Raw genomic sequence first — 24532 nt, forward strand, 5'->3', positions numbered from 1 at the left:
TAATTTCTACACCGAAATGGTTCTCATCACCTGCAAAAGAGACGGTCGGCATATAGGTCTGTGGTGTATCAGCTAAATTAATAATTGCGAATTCCCTACTGTAATTATGTGTACACGCACTAGTCGAACAGGTAGGCGGGAACGAGCGAGTAATTGCCACACACGTGTATTCATTCTCGGCTAACAGGGAAGACCTTATATATCTATGTACATACATACGTGCTTTAATTGGGGCTGCAGCTCAAGGCCTCGTTTATCACAGGGCCCCAAAGGTCACTGCTCATTTTCTCACTTTACTTCTAGCTTATGGTATCTCATGAATTGCATAAGAAATATTTCCAGAGTATTTCAATGAGAATTTGGTTACAGTATAGAATTATTTTTTAAATTATCGCACGTTTTGAATTTACCTGAAAGGTAAGAAAACATAAAACTATGGAACTAAAGAGGGTAATATACTTCCCGTTAGGTTCACAAGAAGGCTCGTGCTCAATTACATTTTATTGCCTTTCCCTTGTCTTTGTTATTCTTTCATTATACGCGTTGAAACACCCCGTAATAAAATTTCTTCGACATCCAATACTATTCATCGGCCCGAAGGTGAGGTACCGAAACTTTGGCAGAAGGCATGTATCCTGTGTAATGAATCCAACTGGTGGGTACACACGAGTACACTGTTGTACAAAGGGAGAAGGGAATGGACAGTGGTAGTAACAGGTTCGATGCATTAGTTTGCCTAAAAGGTTTGCGCCATCAGTCTCTAAATGTCCCTCTGTCGTTCCTCTATCATTTATTCGTCTCTCTCTCCCTCTCTCTAAACGAAATCATCGCGTCTCTCTCTCTCTCATGTGCCGTTTATGATCTCGCTTATCCTCTGTCTCCGTTTCGTCGACGCGTCCTCCGGGGAGATGGAGAGCAAACACACACCCCCAGGGTGAAGCAGCACGGACGTCCCCGTAAATTAAGTGCGTTGCATTAGCGGAATCCAGATGAGTTAGCGCACCGCGTTAATTCGCGCTAATGAACAGGTTATGAAAGTTTAATTGTCGGTTAGCCAGCCGGAAGATCGACGAGGGAACTGGCAGAGGGCGCAGACGAGGAATTTGCGGAAGTTTACCAGAAATTCGAGGACTCGGATCTGCAAGAGCAGTTGCGCCTCTTGGGCCCCCTCCCCGTTCCAAACGAGATGCTGAATTTTTAATTGCACCATCCAGCTCGGCTCACCTGTTACCCTGTACCTGCTCCTTTCGTTATTTCTAAATGCACGTGGCAATTTTCATGCACGGTTCTTGCAGTTGCAGCGAAACCTTGTGCAGCTGGAAACGTACAGTCGCTACAGAAAGTATTTCAATACCTTCAGGACCGATGATGTCATAAGACGTCATGGGCAAATTTTATTTGTAACGAGAAATCTTTCAGCATAGATAATTTGCTTGCTTAATATTTTTAAATGTAGACGCTTTCTCTTAGCAACGATTATAGTAAAATAAAATGCCGTCGGATAACTTGAATCCAAATTTTGTTGTCCAAAATATCACATGAAAGTCTAGTTTATGGTATTATTTGTCATTTTTCATGGAAACTTCCAGAAACATGTCATACTGAGAACGGGATCATAATACGACCACTTTCCTTATTATGCTTGCTACTTATTTTTAAATTCTACGACTGATGAAAATTTAATCTTTTCTTTAGGTAATCCAGACGTTAACCATTCAAATACTAAATTATAAATATTTTCGTATTTATTAAAAATAAGTACCACTCGTTCGAAGAAAAATATGTAGAAATTCAAATTTTGAATTATTCTAATAACTATAATATTATAATAAGATCAATAAGATTAAACGAGTTTTAATTTCCTTTCAATCTTCTCACCGGGATTCTTTTCATCTATTTCTACCGGCTATGACATAAGAACCTATGCAAGCATGCGAATTGATAATTTCGAAGAATGCGTTTCGCTCGTGTTCCGGCGCTAGAGCCGGCGCATACCGAAGTCAAGATCTTGTATCGAAAAAAGAACGATGCAAGTGTAAAGCATTCGTTAAGGACGTTGTGCAATATGCTTTCTATAAGACTCGTTATTTCATATTATCGAACGATCTATAGCAACCAGCATGGCCGACTAGTTATTTCGTGATTAGCAGTCGCGATTTACGGTCGAAGCAATCGCTCAGATACCCTGGTATACCTTGTGTATACGATTCTTTACTTTCTCGTTGCATTTTTTTTTCTTCTTTCGCGCTGCGGGTATATTAACTCTGCATTTTAATGCACCGACGGAAAGCAAAAGTAAACGCATTGGAAATTTATATTGCTTTGCAGAAGAAATTCAGTGTACCACGTCCTTTTCAAATTTAGAAAAAAGATATTTAATATTTTAGTTAAACTAATTAGCCCCTCACTTTCGCGTGGTGCCGGCCTATTTTGCCGAGAAGGAGTAAAAAGAAAATGGGTTAGGTTAGGGTTAGGTTTGGTTTTTTTCACTGTCAAAAGTTAGTATAGGAGATTTCTGAGTGAAACGCAAGCAGAACTCCTCAATCTTGTCTTACCGCTATGAATCCTTAGACAGTGGCGGCACTGTGTGTTCCCGACGTTTCTGCTTGGTTTCACTTCTCAGGATTTCCTGTTTCCTGCACCGTGGATGACCCTACGAACGAGCTGCAGTTGCAGCTGCAACTTTGCCATGCTCGCGAAGCGGATCGCGAACCACGGCCGTGTAATGCGAGGGGAAAGAAAGAAAATGTGCAAACAAATGTGAAACCGCTATGTGGAAATGACAATTTAAAAAAAAAAATTTTGAAAAATAATTGTCACCTTTCTCCTCATATGCCGTATTGTTAAAAATTAGAATTCAATTCGTAGCGCAAGATTGATTTAATTAAAGTAATCTAAAACGACAGAAATGAATTACAGTGAAAAATATGAAAAATTTATATTTATATCAATTAACGATTAATGATCGGCATTCGGTAAGTTTCACACGTTCCAGGAAAACTAGGAAAATAATGTGGCACACCGGAATGGTTTAATTAAAGCAAGAAGCTCCAAGAAAATGAAGTTTAACGAGGTCTCTCGTTGCGCTTCAAGAGAACGTAGAAAAGGCTTATAAAAGTGGCAGAATGTGTACCAGTTGGAACTCTACAAGATGGCACTTTTCTGTGATTATAAAGGTCTCATTCAACACCAGCTTCCTTTGAACCGTGCTCACAGCTGTCGACTCGTAGCAGTAATTAGTACATTAGTTAATTGATTGCTTGACTCCTCGATTGCCGCGAAGAAGTTTATTCACGCTCGAGATTGCTAAGGATATTTCGAACGAGCTTCTGACGACACTTGTTCTTAGAATTTTACGTTACACCTAATTATTTCTGTGTTACCACAATTTCCATAATTAATTTTTAATATCGTGGAATAAAAATTCTAGCGATCGCTTGTTCTCAACTTATATTGACATAAAATAATTAAGGGGGATTTAAGGGGGACTATCTTTTACTAGGAGAAATTTCCTTTTACTATTGCCCTCTTTCTTTGCAATTAAATGTTATTTAATTTTATGTAAAATAAATTTCAATTAGTCAAGGAAGTCCTCGAAGGCTTAATAGCCTGGAACCGCTAATTACCACAGATAATTGTTCTAATTCACATAATTCTTCCAAAACCTCCAGAAATACCCTAGAAATCATTTCAAAGTGAAATTCTGAATCATTTAAGTTAGCTTCTAGTTAGCTGATTTGCGTCACAGTACTTAATACGGTGTTCGTCCGATTTTTAATTGGAAAAACGGCTGTGAAATTTATATTTCTACGGCGCGCAATTACGACGTAACGAAGATTAAAGTCCGATCCCCGTTGCATTCCAGACAATTAACCGTGATTCCAATACCCTGAAGATTTAACTGGAACTGCATACAATCGAGTCCAAACAGAAATAGATGAGGATCAATGTGCGTTTGTAAATATTACGAATCAAGCTACTATTTACTCTTAAACGGCCGGTTGCTGAGTGCGTTATTTATCATTAACGACCGGATGTACAGCAGCCCGCATTAATATTCGGGCATCGCGATATTTGTGTAATTATTCCTCGATACCCTCATCTACAATTACGTTAAAGAGATCAAATTATCGATTTTGTATTTGGATCTGAGAACGTTGGATTCATAGCTTCTTTTTTTTGTAGTTACTTTCATTCAGATTTGGGCTGTGAATTTGTGTCGTATAAACGCCATTTTACGGTACTTTTATATTATCAAATTATACCGGGTTTTTATGCCTCGAAATCGGCCGTTTCGTATGCAATGACCTAATATAATGACCCAATTACAATTTAATATTTCCTCGTCGAATTATTCGAAACACAACCTCTGTTAAGTGGAACATTAGCATCTCGAAGATTACAGTGTCCATTGAATACATTAACCTTTAACCGGTGAACTGGGCTTTGACATACCCTAATTAATTATTAATTATTCATTTCTAAGCGAAAAAATTTCATATATTGGGAGAATAATTTTTAGAGGAATAATGTAAAGTTTAGAAATGTAAAATTAAATTAAAATTGACCTCTCTCCGTGGTCTGCCATCCGAGGGGTAAGAATCCAATATTATTAATTATTTCGTTATCACTTCTAATCAGTACCGTTTAACACGAAACGACTAACCCGTATTTTAAAATTCCTTAGTCAAATTTCATTATAAGACCTTTCTTTCATTTTCAAACGGAAACAAGTTACGTTTGCTAATGAATGCTTTAATTAAAAGCAAGCAAAGGATTAAACTATGGATTTAGGTTTCCACGGAGAACGACAAGTCAGCACTAAAACAATGTTTTTTTTTGCTTAATCAACGTTTACCGAGTTGCGTTATTGAATCGTTAAAAAACACGAGGAAAAGCGTTAAAGAGGCGTTTACGAGCCACGGAAGCCGTCGGATGCAATTTCGTTGCAAAGATGCAACCTACGCCTGCATGAATATTAAATTCTTTCACAAAGAGCTCAGTGTTCAACGAGACCGTTTGTACACGTTAATAACGCGTTCGCTATAGAGCAATGAATGTATTAGGCTGTTGCATATCAAATGGCAGATTTCGAAACAGATTAGGGATGTGCGGGTACCCGATATTACGGGCTGTCCGACAAGTAAAAATTGTAAATGATTAGTTAATTAGAGTTTGGAAGCTTGACAAATTTTTACCCCTACCGCGACAATATAACAATATAATTCTCAAAGAATCAGAAGTTATCTGCACTGATTACACGACTCACCCTTTATTGATTTTCAAATAATAACTTTTATTACACTGGTGTCTTTCGTTTCCATCAAAACATTCCTTCGCCATGTCAAGCACGTTTCGTTGTTGACACACATTTCCCTCAGTGGGAAATACAAACAACCCTTTTCTACCCTCCGTCGCGGATACAAGGGTGGTAGATAACTCGTCGCGCACACTTTGTTGATCCTTCAGAATTGAAGGATGCAGACCACAGGTGGTTATTTTCTAATATTTTATTTTTATTTCATTCTAATTAATATCTCAATTTTCTATATATTTTTCTACGTAATTTATGTGAATACACAGTGTATGTTCAGTACGCAAGGATTAAAGTTTTCATAGTCTTTTACAATGCTTCGGTGCAATTTTCATAATAATCATCCTGCGACTCGGAAATGCCGATAGAAAAATTATATAGAATTTTTCTCAACGATTGGATTGTCAAGGTTATTCGGATGATGATGATGATGATGGAGAAAGGAACTATGGCGCCATTGATGAGGCACGAGCACGGTGTATCCACGTGTTATTACCCTACAAGCTGATGAGAAGCTAGTCACGTCGCAACATGCCAATGGGACCAATTGAAAAGATCATTTATATTGTTAACACATGTCATAATATCAAATAACTTGCACTTAGATAAACATTACCTTAAATAACGAGTCTTGGGTTAGGGTTAGGTTAGGAACATAGAATATCTTGACACGATTTGATGACATAAAAGTATTATAAAACTTAACACTTATGTCGTATCAATTTAAAGCTTACGAATTCATTAAAATTACTGCATAAACCCTTCATTAATGGTAATTATACAAAATGGCTGGTTGATACTTGCAGCCAAGACCCTATTAAGATTTCTAAAGCCTAGGGCTATTAAACTATTGAAGGTTCTTTGAGGTTGATAAACTTGGTCCAAAAATTGAAATTGATTCTAAATAAAATAACATTTAATCATAAAGAAAAAAGGCAACAGTAAAAAAAAATTCATGTAATATAAATATTATTTTGCACCACTTTTATATGCCATCAATTTGTTAAACAGCACTTCATACGTCTCAATCATTCTCTCTAACGTTTCTGCTATTTCTCACAATTTCTATTTTTTTATCGCGCCTCGAACTAGATCACAGTTACGATCACGGATTCCCAGAGGTTTGAATCATCTTTTAGAAATTTTCCAAGCACCTTCGAAGCTATATTTCGAAAGCGTACGAGAAACGATTAACGAGAGCGACAACGAAAAGCAAAAGGCGTGACGATAGCCCTTAACGGGCTATCAAAATAGAAATACTTTCCTTAATGAAAGCGAACGCTTTATGCCGCCTCGTAATAACTTATTACGATTCGTTCGAGTGTGATATCTTGCGCAATATCCGGCACAGAAACTCGAATAAAATCATTCCTTTTTCCTTCCTATACGCCTGATTGCCAAAGAAGCCGTCAACTATTCGTAGGAATTCGTTTGAAGAATTCTTCGAACTATTAGAAAGATATTTGATTGCCATTAGGAGATTGCATTACGCTGTCATCGTTCCTTTGTTCGTTTCACTTTCTTTTAAGGGAAAGGTTTTTCTTTCGAGAAGAGAAACTCAATGTCGCTACAAACTGTTTTATATTTTTTCTGATATTAATTTATATAAGGAAAAAAAATTACCAAAAATATGACATAGGATTATTAATCCAAGTAGGAGTTACTGTGACTGAAAATTATTGTTTAATAAATTTTGATAAATGGTAATGCAGTTAATGAATGCAGTTAATTATTGATATCGATTGATTCTAGAATCAATTTGATTAACTGCAATTTCATTTTAGTTTTTAGTCAAATTTCATGAAAGATTATAACTCTCAATCGTAAATATAATGGACAGTAACAGATCATCGGATGAAAATGACGCTTACGAATTGGGAAACCTTCGTAAGATGGCAAAAACTGCCAGTATTTATCACAGTAACAGAGTAAAATTTAAACGAGACCGAAATCTTTCTCACATCGTTCACGCTAGCCTACACCTCTTTCAATGCGTAAGAAATTACCCAATATTTAAAGATGATTATGTTTTGAAAATAGAAAGACATTTATTATTTTAATTTACTTCATTTGTGTAAATTAAATTAAATAAGGTCTCTTCCCTTTTCTTTTCAACAGTACGTATATATAATAAAGTATGCCAAAAAGTCACATGTCAAATGACACGAGCGGAGAATGCGAAAATATTTATAAAACGCAATTGCGTGTCTCCCAATAACACAAATATTGTCTGATGACACAGACCCTTCTTCTTGTTCGTCAGGCATCGTTGTCTCCGATCCGATTTCGCGTGTATTTAAATCATTCTTTCCAGTGTCTAGTTGCAAGCAGGAAGCGAATCGGAGACGCGCATCAATATCGTCACGATCGCAACAGCGTGACCCAATTTTCTCCAGCGATTTAACGAAATATCGCACGAATGATTCAGTCAGAGTACCTAAGGATATTATTATGCAATTGGACACGGTACTCGTATCTCGACACGCGCATATCACGAAAACACGCATGTCAGCGTTTTCTTACTTGTCATTCGTTTCTTTTATTCTCTACGCTCTTTTCTCTTCCGTATTTTCTTGTAATTCTAAACCATTCAGAATTGCAAATGAAATATATTTTGATAGAGGAACGTAGTTTCGTGTTTCATTACGTCTGTTCCAATTTTTCCTGCATATCTAATGGAAATCTTAATCTTTAGACGATTAACTGGATACGTACATACGTTCCACTAAACTATTTTTCATTTTTTTTTATCTTATTACTTTTTTTTAGAATGATTATATAATGTGTTTGACGAAGCATTAGCTTGTTACATCAAATGGCAGATTTCGAAACAGATAGAAAGTACGACACGATTTCATGACATAAAAGTACCACAAAATGGTACTTATGACACATGAATTTAAAGCTTCGGAGTCGATGAAAATTACTATGTCAACGTTTCATGAATATCATAATATTTGCGATTCTTCAAGGTTCGTGTAATAACCAAATTCCATTAGGCTGTTTCATATCAAATGGCAGATTTCGAAATCCAAAGAGTCTGATATAATTTCATGACATAAAAGTATCAAGAAATGGCAACTATGATATGTCGATTTAAACCTTAAAGTTTCATCGAAATTCTTAATACAAAAAACCGATGATTTTTGTTTGTAAAAGAACTTATACAAAAATCTGTTAACAATTTGTAATTTAGATTATCTGCCTCGCTATAGAGGTGTTTCATCATGCCCATCATGAGGTGAACAGAGCGAATCGAAAAGATGATGAATCTATTCCTTTTCTACCTCAAGAAAAGAATCCAATTTTTTACATCTATCCAATGTGTATTTTTACAAGCATTATATTTGCAGCTCTCTGGCTTTTTACGGATATTTTAATAAAAAGACCTCAAATTGTTAGTAATTTTATACAGTTTATCTTTTCTTTTACTTATAAGTTAAGCTCATCAAAGTAATTAATGCAATTTTAATTTAATTTTGCTATCCTTGATGAGAATCTCGAAATTTAATTACTATCCATAAATTAATTATTACAAACGTATAAAGGTTGTTGCAGGTTGCTTTATAGCAGCTGTTTTATTGCTATCAGCCGGAATAATTGAAATGAAACACGCGGATATATATCTTGATTTAACGAAAATCAGAGACGAGGATTTGTTAAATCATCCTATTTTTATTCACAATTTTATCATGTGTCTGTTCTCCATCTTTTGTATGACCATATATCTCATACAAGGCTGGATCTTAGTGGATTATTGGCTGCAGGTACGTTGAAAATAGCACCGAATTAATTAAACTAATTGACAGAATTGCGCAACGAGTTTCAGTAAATGATTTAATATATTTCGTATAACGCATACTTTAAATAATAATAAGAACAATCCTTTGACTAATCTGAAAACGAACTATTCCCATTCTTTAATTAATTAGAATTTCGCTATCGGCGTCACATACACGTAAAGGATTGTATAAAGAAACTTACACGGTATAATGATTTGCATTGCAGATTAAGAAACAAAGAAACGTTAGAGATGTATCCAATGATCACGAGGTTTCCGACTCCAGCGGAGACAATGGTATACTTGAAAACTATCTGCCTCAAAGTTGCATTAGGAAATGGAAAAATAAAGACAAGGAAGAGCCTGGCGAACTTGATCCAATTCCTACCTTAGAAAAATTTCCCTCCTTAATGTCAACATCCCAGCCAGAAGTAATTTTTCAGATAGCGAGATAATATTTGCGAGAAGGATTTTTGGTAATTCGAAAGTTAGGACTCAAAATTTTACTACGGTAATGTCACTCTTTGCATTACCATAGCTTAGCATAAGATTACTTAGGATGTAGAAAAATATCCCAAGTCCCCATTTTATTCCATTCCCCTGCCATCTATGAACGTTGCTTTTAAAACTCAATCGATCACTTTCCAACTATTGATAATACTGAATTTAATTCTAAAACTTTGTAATTATAATACCAAAAATATTGCATATTTTCTAGAATATCAGTGAAGAGCCGGTCATTTTATATTGCTGTTTCATTGATTGCTATAAATATATAAAACATCAGCTGCTTAACAAACAACCTGTACACGAATTTCAGGTTATTCACGTTATGTGATACTTTTGAAGCAATGAAATAGAATTGAAGAGAATAATTTATGTTAAGACGATGTATATGTTTATGAAAAATAAATGAAACAAAAATATGTCAGTGTTTTTTAGAAAATTACAGTGACGCGCTGAGAACCTTACTTTCTTAGATGTTCTGTCGCACATTTTCTCTTCGATGTTTCTTTTTGTTTTTTGTACTGTTAACACCCGATCGACAATTTAATTTAATATTTAAAGATAATTTAATCTTACCTGTTGCAGACACGTGCCAAACGAACCAAGCTTCGAAGATACTATTGCACTCCATCACACTCCGCGCATCGCACCCTTCAACGATGAATCTGATTGGTTGAAATAGGAGGACGCCATAATGGAATAACCAATCACAGGCATTGGTAGAAACTTCGAATTGCTTTGAAACTTTAACATTAAAAGCATGGAAAGATTCGTTGAAAATTATCAACGCCATATTGAAATATAATCAAGATTACTTTTTTCACATTAAAGCACCGAAATATAAGAAAAAAGATAGAAAAATACATAAGATATTAATGGTATTTAATAAATTATTATCATAAAAGTAGAATAAATGAGAAATATGTTATTTTAATTCGTATCTGTATCGACAAAATAGGGTATAAATTTTCAGCTTACGCATTTCTGAAGGCAATATGGAAATGATGTCAGAAGTCATGATTCCGGTCTTCTCTTCAATTTTGTCTTCTATTTCTTGTATTTTTGATACCTAAGACACAATTTAATCACCTACACGAGGTGCGAATGATTGCACTGTCGAGCGTACTAAACGAATGAACTGCGCCCTACAGAAAAAACGAGGAACTAAATTTGTGGTCTGTTTTACCTTTTTGACGTCTTTCGCGAGTGAAGAATCAATGAAATCGTAGTTTTCATTATTTTTCTAAACGAAATCTTATACACCATTCCCTGAGTGCTCGTTTTGCTCTATCCGATCCAAAAAATGGCTGAACAGGTCTCTTAAATTTCTTTGCAATCTGTTCAGCAGGAACAAAAAATGGTGTGTCCTCGTTTCTAGGGATTTTTCTAGGGACTCTCGGTAAAATTTTCAACGCAAAATTACAATAATTTTGTATTTCATATAATTTTCATTTTCTAAATTTTACATCTTTCCTTTAAAAATTATATATTTAACTTTAGATTAATATCTTTATATATGTTCTTAAGTTTGGGTTACAATTGACCCAGGTTCCATTAATTTAAGGGTTAAAAGTAATGCAAAAATTAACGAAAAAATACAGCAGAGGTAAAATAGAAAAACAAACCACAAACATCGCAGTCAATTCATTCGTATTATTTGCTACATAAATAACGTGTACCATAGAGATAATGATGCAGTTAGGACCGAATAAAAGCTACAACGATCATGTCGCCTGTATGACGCAAATGATAAACGTTTATACGAGAACAACATTCTTAAACAATTACAAATGATGAGCTTGTTTCTCAGACTGATGTTTCACGGCATGATGATGGTTTTCTCTGACCGGCGCACTGACTCATCCGACCAGTGCTCGTCATACCGTCGCACGGTTAGGTTCGCTCTGTTAATCCTCAAATGTTCAAATCAGTGTGTGTTCCAATAATTCCAAGTGATACACTTGCGTGAATTCGTATAGCACAGATGACGTTATTAGTAATTGCAAACTGTTGAGTGCTTGTCTTTTGTGTTCTTCTTTGCTATAAAGGATCTTAACTGAAAAACCGTTTACTGCCTAATTCTCTAACATGGTAAGCATTGAAAAATTATGTTGCACGGTTTCACGTGTACGGTTGAGCGAACACCAGATAGATAAATATTTAGATTTCTTTCAGCGAAAGTAGTAGAAATTTCTAAAGTGGTTAACGGTTAAACAGGTTTTAGACAATGAAAATGAAGACTACAGCGATTGTTTATTGTTAATGAATTTAAAAGTATCAAATTGACATTTTCAAAATGTATTGATACGATCCAACTTGATGTAAACCGTAATAAAGTATTTATCTACATAATCTGTCAGATAAGATAACTTTGTTTTAGGTAGATAAGATATGACTTACCTTAACGATCCTTTTTGACATGCGAAATTTTTAAGTGTACATTACCCTAGTAATTTAATGTACTATATTTTAGCACGAATTAGGATAAAATTAATTAACCGTAGAGCCTAGAAAGACACTCGAGTGCATCGTAGGCTTCTCTTAGTTAAGGGGAAAGGTAGAGAGAAGAGTCCCCCACCATTTGTTTTCGGTGTTTAAAGAAACCAAGAAAAACCCAAGGAGAAACCAGGAAGAACCCAGGAAGAACCTTGGGAAATACCCGGAAGATCGTCGGGATAGCCTAACCTAGAACCTCCTGTCCTCGCACGTAAACATGGGCACATAAGGCATGTGGTGGGACATATTTCCCCTCACGCTTCTCCTTATCTTAGGGAAGCCTAAGTTGTACGCTACTCATTCATAAGAGATTTTCTTTATCCCTATCAATAAATTTATCGATTTGAATGTCAACGCAAATGATTCAATATTCTAAGAATTTTGTATTTTTTTAACTGAAATTTTTTTACCCATTTCCTTGAAATTTTAACGCTTGCTCGTCGTGTAATTAAACGAAATTATTCTCACGTTACATAAATACCGTTAATATGTATCTTTATTTTATGTTGTCATTGAACCGAGAGAAAATGAATCACTTCCCGTCCGCGGGGAAACAAAGGAACGCGCAACGGCAATCCGACTACGGTCGTTACGTGAAAAAAATTCTCGATCAAGAAAATTGTGTCAGTTGAACGTTTTCATAATTTAAACGTTACAACACCTTGCCGGTCGGCGTGGGCTGTGAAACCAGTACACGCAGCTGGCAAAACTTTGTTCTATCTAAGAATATTACTTGTATTTGAAAATTTATTGTATCGAATATAATAAATTATAAGTATGTTTGATGTCGATGAACCGATGATTTGGTATGTATTGAGGAGAATAAGTACAGGTACTTGCGGCACAGAAGCCGTAATGGGATTTAAATGTATGACTTCCCTCGCTTCATTGTAATTGATATTAGACTTAAGGTTTATTAACCCATTAATTTCGAAAGCTCGAAAATATATTATTTCCAATGTACCATTTATTATGAACATGCGAATAAGTAGGTAATACGTTTGTTGTCAGGCGATATCGCGTACCCGATCCTCAATGTTGTGACATTACAACGACCGACCGTTGTATTTATGTTTTATTGTTTCAGGTGTATCATTGGCAGAGTCAAAATGTTAAAGTTTCGGGAGTGGATGATATGGTTCTGCTCCCGAAAATTAATGAAGACGCTATTGTAGAAAATCTTCGAAAAAGATATATGGACGATTATATATTTGTATCCTTTCGTGTCTCTCTATCATTAGACAGTTGATGACGTCACACGACTGATGAATGAAAATATAGCCGTTTGTAGGAATTATCATTATGGCTTTACTGATTGCTTTATCCGATGACTGTGCTAGATATGATACTCTAAAAGCTTTTTCGTGTTACGGATAATTGTAATTTGTAAAAAATAAATTTCTTAGTTTTCGTAGTCGAGGCCGCCGTCCCTGAGTCTGCACTCTGATTGGCCAGTGTTTTTCTTTAATAATTCAAAAACGAAGCTTCAAACAACATTTTCGCAAAGGAAAATGTTGTTTAGAATTACCCCAGCTACCACCCTTTTTGTAATATATCGTACCCTGGCGAGAACAGTGACTTAATTAAAAAATGCAATATTTGAGAAATAACAAATAAAAGAATAAAAATGTATCTAATTGCTAATTAAAATTGAAAATAATTTCCTTAATAATTATCAGACGTGTATAGGATGCGTACTGGTATCGGTGAATCCTTTCAAACAGATGCCGTATTTTGGAGAAAAAGAGATAGAAATTTATCAAGGAGCGGTAAATAAATCAATTTTCTTATTTCTATCATATAGAATAAATAAAAGTTTAAAATGTTATGGAAACTAGAGTTAGTTTTTAATTGATCATTTTTATTGTTTCAGGCACCATATGAAAATCCTCCACATATTTATGGATTAACAGATGATATGTACAGAAATATGTTAATTGATAAGGAAAGTCAATGTGTTATCATTAGGTGAGACACTCTATTTAATTCTGTTGGGAAACGAGTTAATTATAGTAACCATATACATATTTTATTTTATTTTGCAGCGGAGAGTCTGGTGCTGGAAAAACAGTTGCAGCTAAATATATTATGTCCTATATAGCAAGAGTTAGCGGTGGTGGCGCGCGAGTTCAAAGAGTAAAAGATGTAATTCTAGAATCCAATCCTCTGTTGGAAGCTTTTGGCAATGCAAAAACCACACGGAATAATAACAGTAGCAGATTTGTATGTATGTTTTAAGATCCCTTACTTTTACCATCAATTTTTATGAAAAATATGTTGCCAATATTTTCAAAAACTAAATCTTTATTTGTTGTAACACACATACATTGTTTTTATAGGGAAAATATGTGAAGATGCAATTTGATTCCGGTGGTCAATCGGTCGGAGGGAAAATTTTAAATTTTTTGTTGGAAAAATCCAGAGTTACTTGCCATAACCATGGTGAAAGGAATTTTCATATATTTTATCAACTTGTAACTGGGGCAAATCAGCAAATGAAATGTACATATTAAATGAAAATCAATAGAGATTCGTATATATTAAAAAAAAAATAATGATAATATTACGTTTTATAGCTGAATTTGGATTAACTAATTTGGACTATTATCAATACCTCAGTTATGGTGGAAATTATAGGGTCGAAGGAATGAATGACGCCCATGACTTCCAAGAAACCTTAAAGGGTACAATTTTGACGATCAAGGCTTTACAGATTCACTGGTTCGGTCTAAATAATTATTATATTTGTTTTCTATAGGGCTTAGTGTAATGGGGATAAGCGACGTGGAAGTAATCGATATTTTGAGGCTCGTTGCAGGAATACTTCATTTAGGAAATATTCAATTTATCGAAAAGGGAAATAATTCAGAAATTTATGATAAACAGTGTAAGTATTCTTTAATTAAATAAATAATTATTACAAAAATAATGTTAGCAATTTCAATTAATGAATATAATATGAAAACTTATTAACAGTGTATTTCTTTCTTTTACAGCTCTTGATTTTCCAGCTTATTTGCTTCAAGTATCGGCGGAACAGTTGGCTTGTAAATTAACATCTCGAAAATTTGAGTCTAAATGGGGAGCTCAGTCTGAAAGTGTTGATGTTATTTTAAATGTAGAGCAGGCTCTTTATACCCGAGATGCCTTGGCAAAGGACATCTATGCTAGACTCTTTGATTATTTAGTTAAAGTATGTTTACATTTTCATAGAGAATTCTTTACAACTTCATCATTTTTCATTTTATCGTTTTTATTTACAGAAAGTGAACTCAGCTATGGAGACAAATACAGGAGGTCTTGAAATTGGGATTCTGGACATTTATGGTTTCGAGATCTTCGAGAAAAATGGTTTCGAACAATTTTGTATTAATTTTGTCAACGAAAAACTACAGCAGATTTTCATTGAGTTAACTTTAAAGGCTGAACAGGTAAGTACTTAAAGTTTCAGATTATTATTTTGTAGAAGTAGTACGTGAGAATCGGTTCGCATTAAATAATAATTTATTAAACGTCATATTTATGTGTTACAATCGTCTGTCTTCTTGAGCCTCATTATATACAATTTATTTACTATCACTTGCTTAATAGCGATACTTCAGGAATTCCTTGCACAGCGACAATGTTCATCAATTGTATAGATTATCGTTCATCAGGAGAAACTGTAGCCTGGTAATACATCTGTTCTTCTCAAAGCATAATTTTGAACGGGTGTTGTTTGCGCCATAAGCGTCCTGCTATGAAATTTTGATGGGGGTGCAGGTATTTGCTTTGGTAATTCACTGGAAGTCACCATAGAACCTTCGGTAGTAGCGGGAGCCTCGAAATTGTAAATCGATGCTAATCTGTTTAACCTTTTAGCTTCTGTCCACGAACGATTCCTTTGATGTCCATGATTCCTGTCGTATTTCTTTGGTGAACGATTCTTTTTAACGTACCGAGACTTGGAGTTCGTTTGCCTTTGAAACGGCGGTGTCACTCGAAGGAATCCTATAGCGTCGTTAGTAGAGGTCGTTTCTAAAGCCGGATCCTTTCTAAACGTACCGCTATGGCCTCTCACGTTCACGTAAACTTTCGGCCTGTTGTTTTTTAAATAATACAACTTCTCGTCGTAAGTCGGTATCTTTGGTGACTCTATCAAGACACGTCTGTCCTCATTGAACGTATTTAGCTTGAAGGTCGAAGTTAAACCAACGTCTCTGACACCAAAAATGGAATGCGGTATCACTTCTGGATTTGGATAGCTATTGTTATGTACTTTCTCAGATTGTTTCAACATTGCGTGTACTATGTTTTGAAGATTCGTCGTGTCCATTTCGTCCGGGCTTTGAAGCTCGATTTCTACAAGACTGAACAAGAATTATATTACTTGAAATATTAAAATAATTCAATCATTTTTTTTTTATGAATGACCAGTTAACTTATTATAATTATCTTCAGGCTTTTTCTCTTTATTTCCTGTGTTTCTATTGTGACTTAGTTTTTCACTTAATTAATTAGGTCGAGTCCCACGACAAAAATTTCATAATCTTGAAACAATGGAGTTACAACTCGTTATTTTCTTGAGGAAGAACATTTATGGAATAACGTTTAAGCAATATTATGTTTAAACGGAGTGTAGTTAAATAATAATGGAGTGTAGTTAACAATAGAATTAGTAATCCATAGAGAATAATTAAATGAAAATACCTGTAATCGTTTGTATTTGTCCTTTCAATATTGGGATTTTGGGAAAAATCCTGTACAGGCTTTCCTTCGTACAGATTTCGATCGTTCATTCTTCGATCAATGTGTTGAATATGATTCGGTGAAGAAGGTGGCCTGGGAAGAACCATAGCTGAGAATGATCGTTGTATAAGTACAAAAAGTACAGTCGTCTTGTAGTAATTTGCTGCTGCTAACATTCTGAAAAGCAATTTAATTCAATTTAATTATTTTATTATATTTTGGTACATTTGATACAGAAGGCAATTTCTTTTTTTTTTTTTTGCAACGAAGAGTATTGTTCGTTTTCACCAAGGAAGAAGGGGAAACATTAACGTTCCTGGTCAGCAACATAGTATAGCATACACGGAACGCGTTATTATAAATGCAGTGAAAGTTTTACTTGTTCTCAACAGCAGCCTCACAAAAAAAGGAATCAAATAATACGAATTTACTTGCGTTACTTCTATGTTAATGCGCGTGTCGGTACCGGAAGTGGAGGTGTTCCAAAGACCTCAAAGTCAACTTTGTTCTTTTTTTCTAATGGAACTATATACATTTCTATACATCAATCGAAGCGTCTTTTAATTATCTACAAAAAATTATTAAGGTACTTGGGTGAAAAATTGATTAATCGAAAGATATCTTAGGGAGAGACAGGGAGAGCCTAGAGGTCTCTCCCTAAGATATCTTTTAAACCGATCAATTTTTTACCAAGTACCATAATAATTTTTTGTAAGCAATAATAAAATGCATCAAATGACATCGGAGGAAGTAGAAAATTCGACAGAAAATTTGTTCAAATTACGAAATTACCAAACATAATGACTCGTCTAGGAAGCATCGAGTTCCTCGCGCCTTATGACTCAATATAATCGAGTACAGTTGTAATTCTAGCCTTTAAAATAGCTCATTCATCTTTTGTGTGTAAATGTACACGTCCGTGAGGATATTCAAGTGGTACAACATATGTACATAAATACATCCTATTCTCAATTAATAATTTCCAATATTGAATGATAATTTAAAATTGCATTTTAAAAATTATTTCTAATGTTCTTCGTTCATTTTCTTCTTTTTCACAAGTGTGACACTCTAGTAGGATATCGTTGCGTGTCCAAGAAAGTATCTCACAGCAATCTTTGTAATCATACCTTACTGTTCACCCTAGCAAAGTAACGGAAAAGTCCTCCTTTCCAAAGAGATCTATGGTCTCTGGTTAGCCCCGGTGGGTGTGGTTCTTTCAATGTAAGTTCGCGTTGCAGCGGAAACAGGTTCTCTTAAAAAGTGCAAGTGCATTCGTTGGCCTGGTGAACGTACTCGATTTATACTTGGTGAACGTAACAGTCCACGTGGACTTGGCCTGTCAAATGGCTTTAGTTTCTACCGGTTGTGTTCGCGTTTCTATCCTTTCGAAGTTTCATTTTCGCTACATCATACTTCTGCACCTCTTCTTTCGTTTTTCCCCGCTTCCGTTTGCATTTGTAACAGTATTATGTAAACTTTGGAATTTTTTTTTTCTTAATCTCTCTATTCGTTGATCCTTCGATTTTAATTATTCGAGTGCAATAATTACAATTAAGACGACTTATAGATAAAAGATCGAAAGGGGTGATTTGTTATTTTCAATTTTAATAAGAATATTGATAATTAAATATCTAAAAATAAATAACACAATTGCCATCGTTATCAAACGTATCGTATAATTTATTTTCAAGGATATTCCTATTAAAAAATTCCGTTTCTTTCGTACCTGAAGTATAGGATGAAAATGGGTTAAATTTGATCTTCCCTATATCGATAGGTGTTGCGGGTACAGTTGCGGTCTTCGATGGCTATCTAAAAATTCATTTACGTCACTCCGATGCCAGGATATCCAATAAAATGTTTAACGATAATAATTATTTATCAACGATAGAAACGAGAGTAAAATTATAGAAAATAATCAGCACTCACAATAAGAATGTTTTATTCGATATCCCGTGTTTTAACGTTTCGTATCCATTGTAAAATCTAATGATCATGATTCGCGCGCAAATATCGCGCCTCACTGATGATTCATCGACGAAATCGATTCGACTAAAAACGAAAAAAAGCGAAAATGATGAATTCAATAAACAAGTTGCACAGACGATGGTTCTGTTTGCACTGCGGCCAAGGATCGAGTGAAGGTAATGAAATAGCTAAGTGAAACGTTCGTTCTCTGTCCTTTGCTTTCTCCTTTTCGTCTTTCTCTTTGTTTATGTACCCCTTCCGCAACTTTGGCCACAACTTGCCCGTCTAACTACCACAATTGGTATCGTTCCCTATCTTCCGTGTTTGCAATTACGAAATTTTCGATTTATTCCTTTCCATTCGAATCATTATCCTTTCATAGGGAGGAGTCGAATAAATTTTGATCAATATCGCGATGATATTTTAATTTTTCTAATTTTAAATAATTCCACGCGGATCGGATACAATTATTGCCTTAAGATACAAGAACAGCATCTTGTTCCAAATATCATTCTATCGTCCGATCTATTAAGAACGGATATCCTCTACTTGAAATTATGCTTGTAGGAAGTCGTGTCTCTCTCTCTCTCTCTCTTTAACATCAATAATGAATATGATTTTTAAACGTTACAGTATCAATTTGTTATTAATAACCCTTAGCTGGTTCATTTCACCGTTTAAAACCCCAGCCACTGAAATATTTCCTGCCAAGAAGCTATTCATTATTTTAAAATCGTGGTTTCAAAAATTTATTTAAAGAGTTTAAGGGACGAATTTGAGCTAAAAAGGAAAAGAAAGCTGAATTACTCCATAGTGTTAAAGGGTTAAATCTGCATGTGTTATTTTCTAAACACTGCACTGCCGATTTTGTATCTTACTCGTCTATTATTTAGTTTTCATTAATTGAAATTGTATCACATTGTTACATGTGTCACCATACGGTGAACCGTTACTAGAAAATAGAGGAAAAAAAGGAAAGACTCTTAACGCATGTAAGGTAATTGGTTGAAAAGACAGAAACGTGTATGAGAAACTGTTCGCCATTGTTACGGAATGAGAAAATTAAAGAAGCCTAGAGATAATGTGCGAGATATACACGCATTCTGGGTTAATTGCGGTGAAAATTTCCAGACGATCTTCTTTAACTTTTATCAATAAACAATAATTCCACATCTATTAAAAATGTTTTATTAGTAAATTATTAAAAAAAAAAAAAAAATTTCAAGTATCTTTCAGTTAAGAACAAAGCGAAGGTGCACCGCTAATGAGCATTCACATTTTTAACGAATCTCACTTCAAATTCTACGGCTCGTCAAGTTGATCTACCTTCGTTAACGTTTCGAGATTCTCATGATAAAGTTTATGGCTCTTCATAAAGGGAATAAAAGAAAGCTCATTTTTTGGAGAAAAGGAATAAAAAAATAATTGTCTCTCTGAACAATAGGTGACAACGTTGCAGTTAAAGAATATAAACACTTTGGAACGATATCCGCTAATAAAAAAGCGAAACTTTCCCTTTAATGACTGTTTTAATATTCTGTACAATTAGGAAGAGCTTTCTCTATGGTGTAGTACCGAATAACAAGTACTCGGACGTTTTGTATTAATATTCAAGCGGATAGAGGATGTTTTTTTTTTTAAATGGCGTGAAAAATGATCGGTGAAACGGGGATAAACCCCTTAAGGAAGCATAAATAAGCGGGCTGAGATGGCCGCATTGTCGAGCGACCGATAAATAAGCTTTGGTTAAACGAGATTGTCGTCCGCATGGAAAATAGAGTACTCGCCTCGGGTTGAAACGAAAAGAATCGTACCACTTTTGCCGTCACCTCTCGATGCTCACCGCAACTAGACCGAGTTAAAAAAGAAAAAAGAAAAAAAGGCAAGCCACTGAAGAGAACACGGAGACGACTAAATTGCTCGCCGCTAAAAAGTCATCATTTGTCACGAAATGCTTGAACCATGATTCGGAGCGGAACCACGTATTTTATCGATACAGACCGTGAGAGATTCGATTGTCTCCGAATAACACGGATATTCAAATGTAACTCTTCGAACAAAGCTACTTCCCAATTTTACATTTCCTTAACTTCTCCTCTCTGGCTTCTAGATTTCTAAAAAAAATGAATTTTAATGGAAGTTGTAATTGGAAATCTTAACCGGCAGAATGATTCATTATTTTTCCATGAGAGTTGGAATAATTAGAGGAAAGAGATAAAAGTCTTTTTTATTCGTCTTCTTATTTATTTACGATCATCCGAGTTGTCCGTATACTGTGTGCAGCTGATCGAAATGAAAAGTGATTTTTAATAGAGCCGCGATCACGTCGTTAACACTTTCCTTTCTATCGTGGCGAAATGTAGTACTGTTTTTACGCGAGCGATCACACTTGGGTGGCTCTCGATTTAACGCAATAAATCATTCTTGAACAACTGTTAATTCATTTTTTCTCTTTTTCTCACTGGGTTTCAGGAGGAATACGTAGCGGAAAATATTAAATGGACACCGATAGAATATTTCAACAATGCAATTGTAGTGGATCTTTTGGAAGGGAAACGATTACCAGGGCTTTTCTTGGTGCTGGACGACGTATGCGCTACCCTTCATGGAGGTAGCACCGGAGCTGATGCAGATTTGCAGAAAGTAATAAACTCGATGTTTCTCATAGAAAATTCGGTATTCGTTATTTAATGAATTTTAAATGAAAAATTACAGAAACTATCAGTGGTAGCTAATAAACACGAACATTACCAAAGTACAAGCGAGGGATTCGCTATTTCCCACTATGCTGGAATGGTCTCTTATTCAGTCGATGGATTTTGTGATAAAAATCGTGACGTACTATTCTTAGATCTCGTGGAATTAATGCAGACCAGTACGAAGTAAGTTACTCAATCATTTCTAAAAAAAAAACTTCAAGTTTCATACAATGATTTCATTTGACATTTCAGCTCTTTAATTCGCACATTATATTTACACGATACTCAAGCGAATAAAACAAAAACGCTTAAGTCGAGGCCTACCACTGCTGGTAATAAAATACGAGAGCAAGCTAGTCAATTGGTCAATCAGTTGATGAAATGTACTCCACATTACATCAGGTGTATCAAACCGAACGAAACGAAAAGACCTCGAGACTGGGATCCAGTTAGAGTGAAACATCAGGTATTATTCCTTCATAAATTTGTTACAACTTTACGTAATTGCATATATGAAAAGCTGGCATTTCCATAACAATGTTTACTCTCTCTCTCTTGTGCCACGTAGGTAGAATATTTGGGTTTAAAGGAAAATATAAGGGTACGTAGAGCTGGTTTCGCATACAGAAGATCGTTCTCTAAATTTTTATATAGATACGGAATCCTCACGAAACAAACTTGGCCACATTGGTCGGGGGATGATAAACAAGGAGTAGAATGGATATTACAAAGTCTTCACGTTGATCGATCCCAGTATCAGCTAGGTAGAACGAAATTGTTCATAAAGGCCCCTGAAAGCGTAAGTTTAAACTTTACTCTCCAAAGGTAAATTTATTTTTGCTCTACAATTTTTTGTCTTTTTCAATCAGCTGTTTATGTTGGAGGAAGCGAGAGATAGAAAGTATAATTCGTACGCGAGAGTGATTCAAAGAGCATTTAAAAAGTATTTCGCAAGGAAACGGCAAAATGTAGAGAAACAGGAAGCGGCTGATTTGTTGTTTGGTAGAAAAGAACGAAGAAGAGCTAGCCTGAATAGAAATTTTGTTGGCGATTACATAGGGTTAGAAGGAAAACCACAGTTGATGAATTTAGTTGGTAGAAGAGAAAAAGTTTTCTTCGCTGAGGTAGCGAAGAAATATGATCGAAGATTTAAGGTACTTGCATACCTTCGTATGAAAATTAAATTGAGGAGTGTTTTGTATGGAATAAATTGATGGTACGTTACAGATGAGTAGAAGGGATCTTATCTTAACGAATAAATATTTATACTTAATCGGTCGGGAACAAATTAAAAAGGGTCTGGAGAAGAAAAAATTGGTAGAAGTTATAAAAAGAAAGCTTTCGTTCAATCAAATTAGTCACGTGTCATTGAGTACTCTTCAAGTAAGTAAAATATCACTTCTATATAAAAAATTGGTAATCCTCCGAGGTAGGAAAAAATGATTTGATTTGAATGATTTCAGGATGATTTTCTTATTATTCATACAAAGGAAGATTACTGCAGTTTGTTGGAATTAGTGTTTAAGACGGAATTTTTAATTAGTCTGAATAAGAGATATTTTAAAGAAACTGGGCACACCTTGAACATCAAATTTAGTAATAAGTAAGATTTATATGACAATCCATAACCAAGATTAATAATTAAAATAGAATAATTGTAATATGTACTTTCTTTACAGTTTAGAGTTTAAGGTAAAAAAAGAAGGTTGGGGTGGTGGGGGTACAAGACAAGTAAAGTTTACCCAAATTGATTATGGTGATAAGGAGATTTTGAAACCAAATGGAAAAATCCTTAATGTTTGGATTGGACCAGGATTACCAAATACAACTAGTGAGTTATAGATAAAATTATTTACAAATTTTTTGACTAATTTTTATAAATCTCATGTTTCAGAACCAAATACAAACCTATCTACAACGACGTTAAGAAATAAACAACATCATAGGCCGAAATATAATAATTCTTTTTCATCAGCTGTTCCTCAATCAAATACAAACAAACCAACACTGCCACCTAATCGGCCTGTAATTATAGAAAGAAATCAAAATGTGCATCAACAGCATAAGCCTGTGGTGCCGTCAAACAGGCCTAGTTTGCGTCCTCCAGTTTCAAAATTACCGACACAAGAGAAGAAACAAATAACGAAACCAGGAAGAATAACAAATAATTCTATGCCTTTGATGGGCATGTTCACCAATCCGAAATCTGTACCACGTGGTCAGTTCGTAATTACATAATATTAATGTCAATTGAAACATTAACAAGTATAATAACTTCATGAATGTATTATAATTAAATAGGTCTATTGAAATTTCCACCTCCACCCTCTGAACCACCACCGCCTCAGACGCCAACTATACCTTCAGGATTTCAACTTCCATCCGTTAATAACGATCATAAAAACAATAAAAGTACAACGTGTAACAAGGAAATGCAAACGGTTAAAGAATCGAACACTAAACAAACAGTAAATAATAATAACGAGGCTAGTGTGTCTCGAGTTCCAAAACCTAGACTACAGTTACCCAAAGTGAAAGCTTTATACAACTACAGTCCTCAGGATCTTGATGAATTAGAACTTAAAGAAGGCGATGTTATCGAGCTACTGAAAGAACGTAAGTTTTTAATTATCAGTCTAATCCGATACTAAATTATACTTCCATAACGAATTATATTTTCTATTTCAGATGAAGGTGGTTGGTGGAACGGTAGACTGAAAGGTAAAACAGGCCTTTTTCCATCGAATTACGTTGTTAAAATGTAAAATTCAGTACCATTTATACGGTTAGTAAAATTATTATTTAATTATTTAAAAGAAAATAACCTTAAAAAGTTTGTTTCTCAGAAAACAAAATAAATAATCTGAAAGTTCAAAACAATGTATATTTCTTGTGGCTTTAAAAATGAAACTAATCGTAAGATATTTGTAATAAAACTAAGTAAATTACGATTTAAAATTAATTTTTCAGATATTGAATTATCAGTGATAAAAATGTTTTTAATTCTACTTAAAACTTTAACAAATTATATTGTAT

At 34.7% G+C, this 24532-nt stretch overlaps 2 protein-coding genes across 6 annotated transcripts; one reads left to right on the forward strand and one right to left on the reverse strand.

The window, feature by feature from the left end:
• Positions 1 to 11310: 11310 nt before the first annotated feature.
• Positions 11311 to 24354, forward strand: LOC114876585 (unconventional myosin-Ie-like). Of its 3 annotated transcripts, XM_029188248.2 has the most exons (21): positions 11311 to 11693; positions 13186 to 13311; positions 13778 to 13867; positions 13972 to 14066; positions 14144 to 14321; positions 14438 to 14600; positions 14675 to 14782; positions 14857 to 14985; positions 15095 to 15291; positions 15362 to 15529; positions 21270 to 21440; positions 21513 to 21679; positions 21749 to 21962; positions 22065 to 22295; positions 22366 to 22650; positions 22724 to 22879; positions 22960 to 23099; positions 23176 to 23327; positions 23391 to 23714; positions 23798 to 24112; positions 24185 to 24354. In XM_029188248.2, exons 1-21 carry the CDS (start codon positions 11691 to 11693, stop codon positions 24259 to 24261), a joined length of 3489 nt encoding a protein of 1162 aa, XP_029044081.2. In that variant the 5' UTR covers positions 11311 to 11690; the 3' UTR covers positions 24262 to 24354. The 3 variants fall into 3 exon arrangements, with proteins under 3 accessions (XP_029044081.2, XP_029044082.2, XP_029044083.2); XM_029188249.2 differs by lacking the exon at positions 11311 to 11693 and having other exon boundaries at positions 13233 to 13311; positions 13788 to 13867; XM_029188250.2 differs by lacking the exons at positions 11311 to 11693; positions 13186 to 13311; positions 13778 to 13867; positions 13972 to 14066 and having other exon boundaries at positions 14183 to 14325; positions 24185 to 24353.
• Positions 15606 to 18949, reverse strand: LOC114876586. Of its 3 annotated transcripts, XM_029188252.2 has the most exons (4): positions 18759 to 18949; positions 18556 to 18641; positions 16788 to 17003; positions 15606 to 16447 (listed from the first exon to the last, which is right to left on the reverse strand). In XM_029188252.2, the coding sequence occupies exons 3-4, from the start codon at positions 17000 to 17002 to the stop codon at positions 15751 to 15753; spliced, it is 912 nt and encodes a 303-aa protein (XP_029044085.1). In that variant the 5' UTR covers position 17003; positions 18556 to 18641; positions 18759 to 18949; the 3' UTR covers positions 15606 to 15750. The 3 variants fall into 3 exon arrangements, with proteins under 3 accessions (XP_029044085.1, XP_029044084.1, XP_029044086.1); XM_029188251.2 differs by having other exon boundaries at positions 18556 to 18949; XM_029188253.2 differs by lacking the exons at positions 18556 to 18641; positions 18759 to 18949 and adding an exon at positions 17957 to 18286.
• Positions 24355 to 24532: the final 178 nt, after the last annotated feature.

Source organism: Osmia bicornis, chromosome 11 (assembly GCF_907164935.1).
Source record: "Osmia bicornis bicornis chromosome 11, iOsmBic2.1, whole genome shotgun sequence".
Classification (NCBI taxonomy): Eukaryota; Metazoa; Arthropoda; class Insecta; order Hymenoptera; family Megachilidae; genus Osmia; species Osmia bicornis.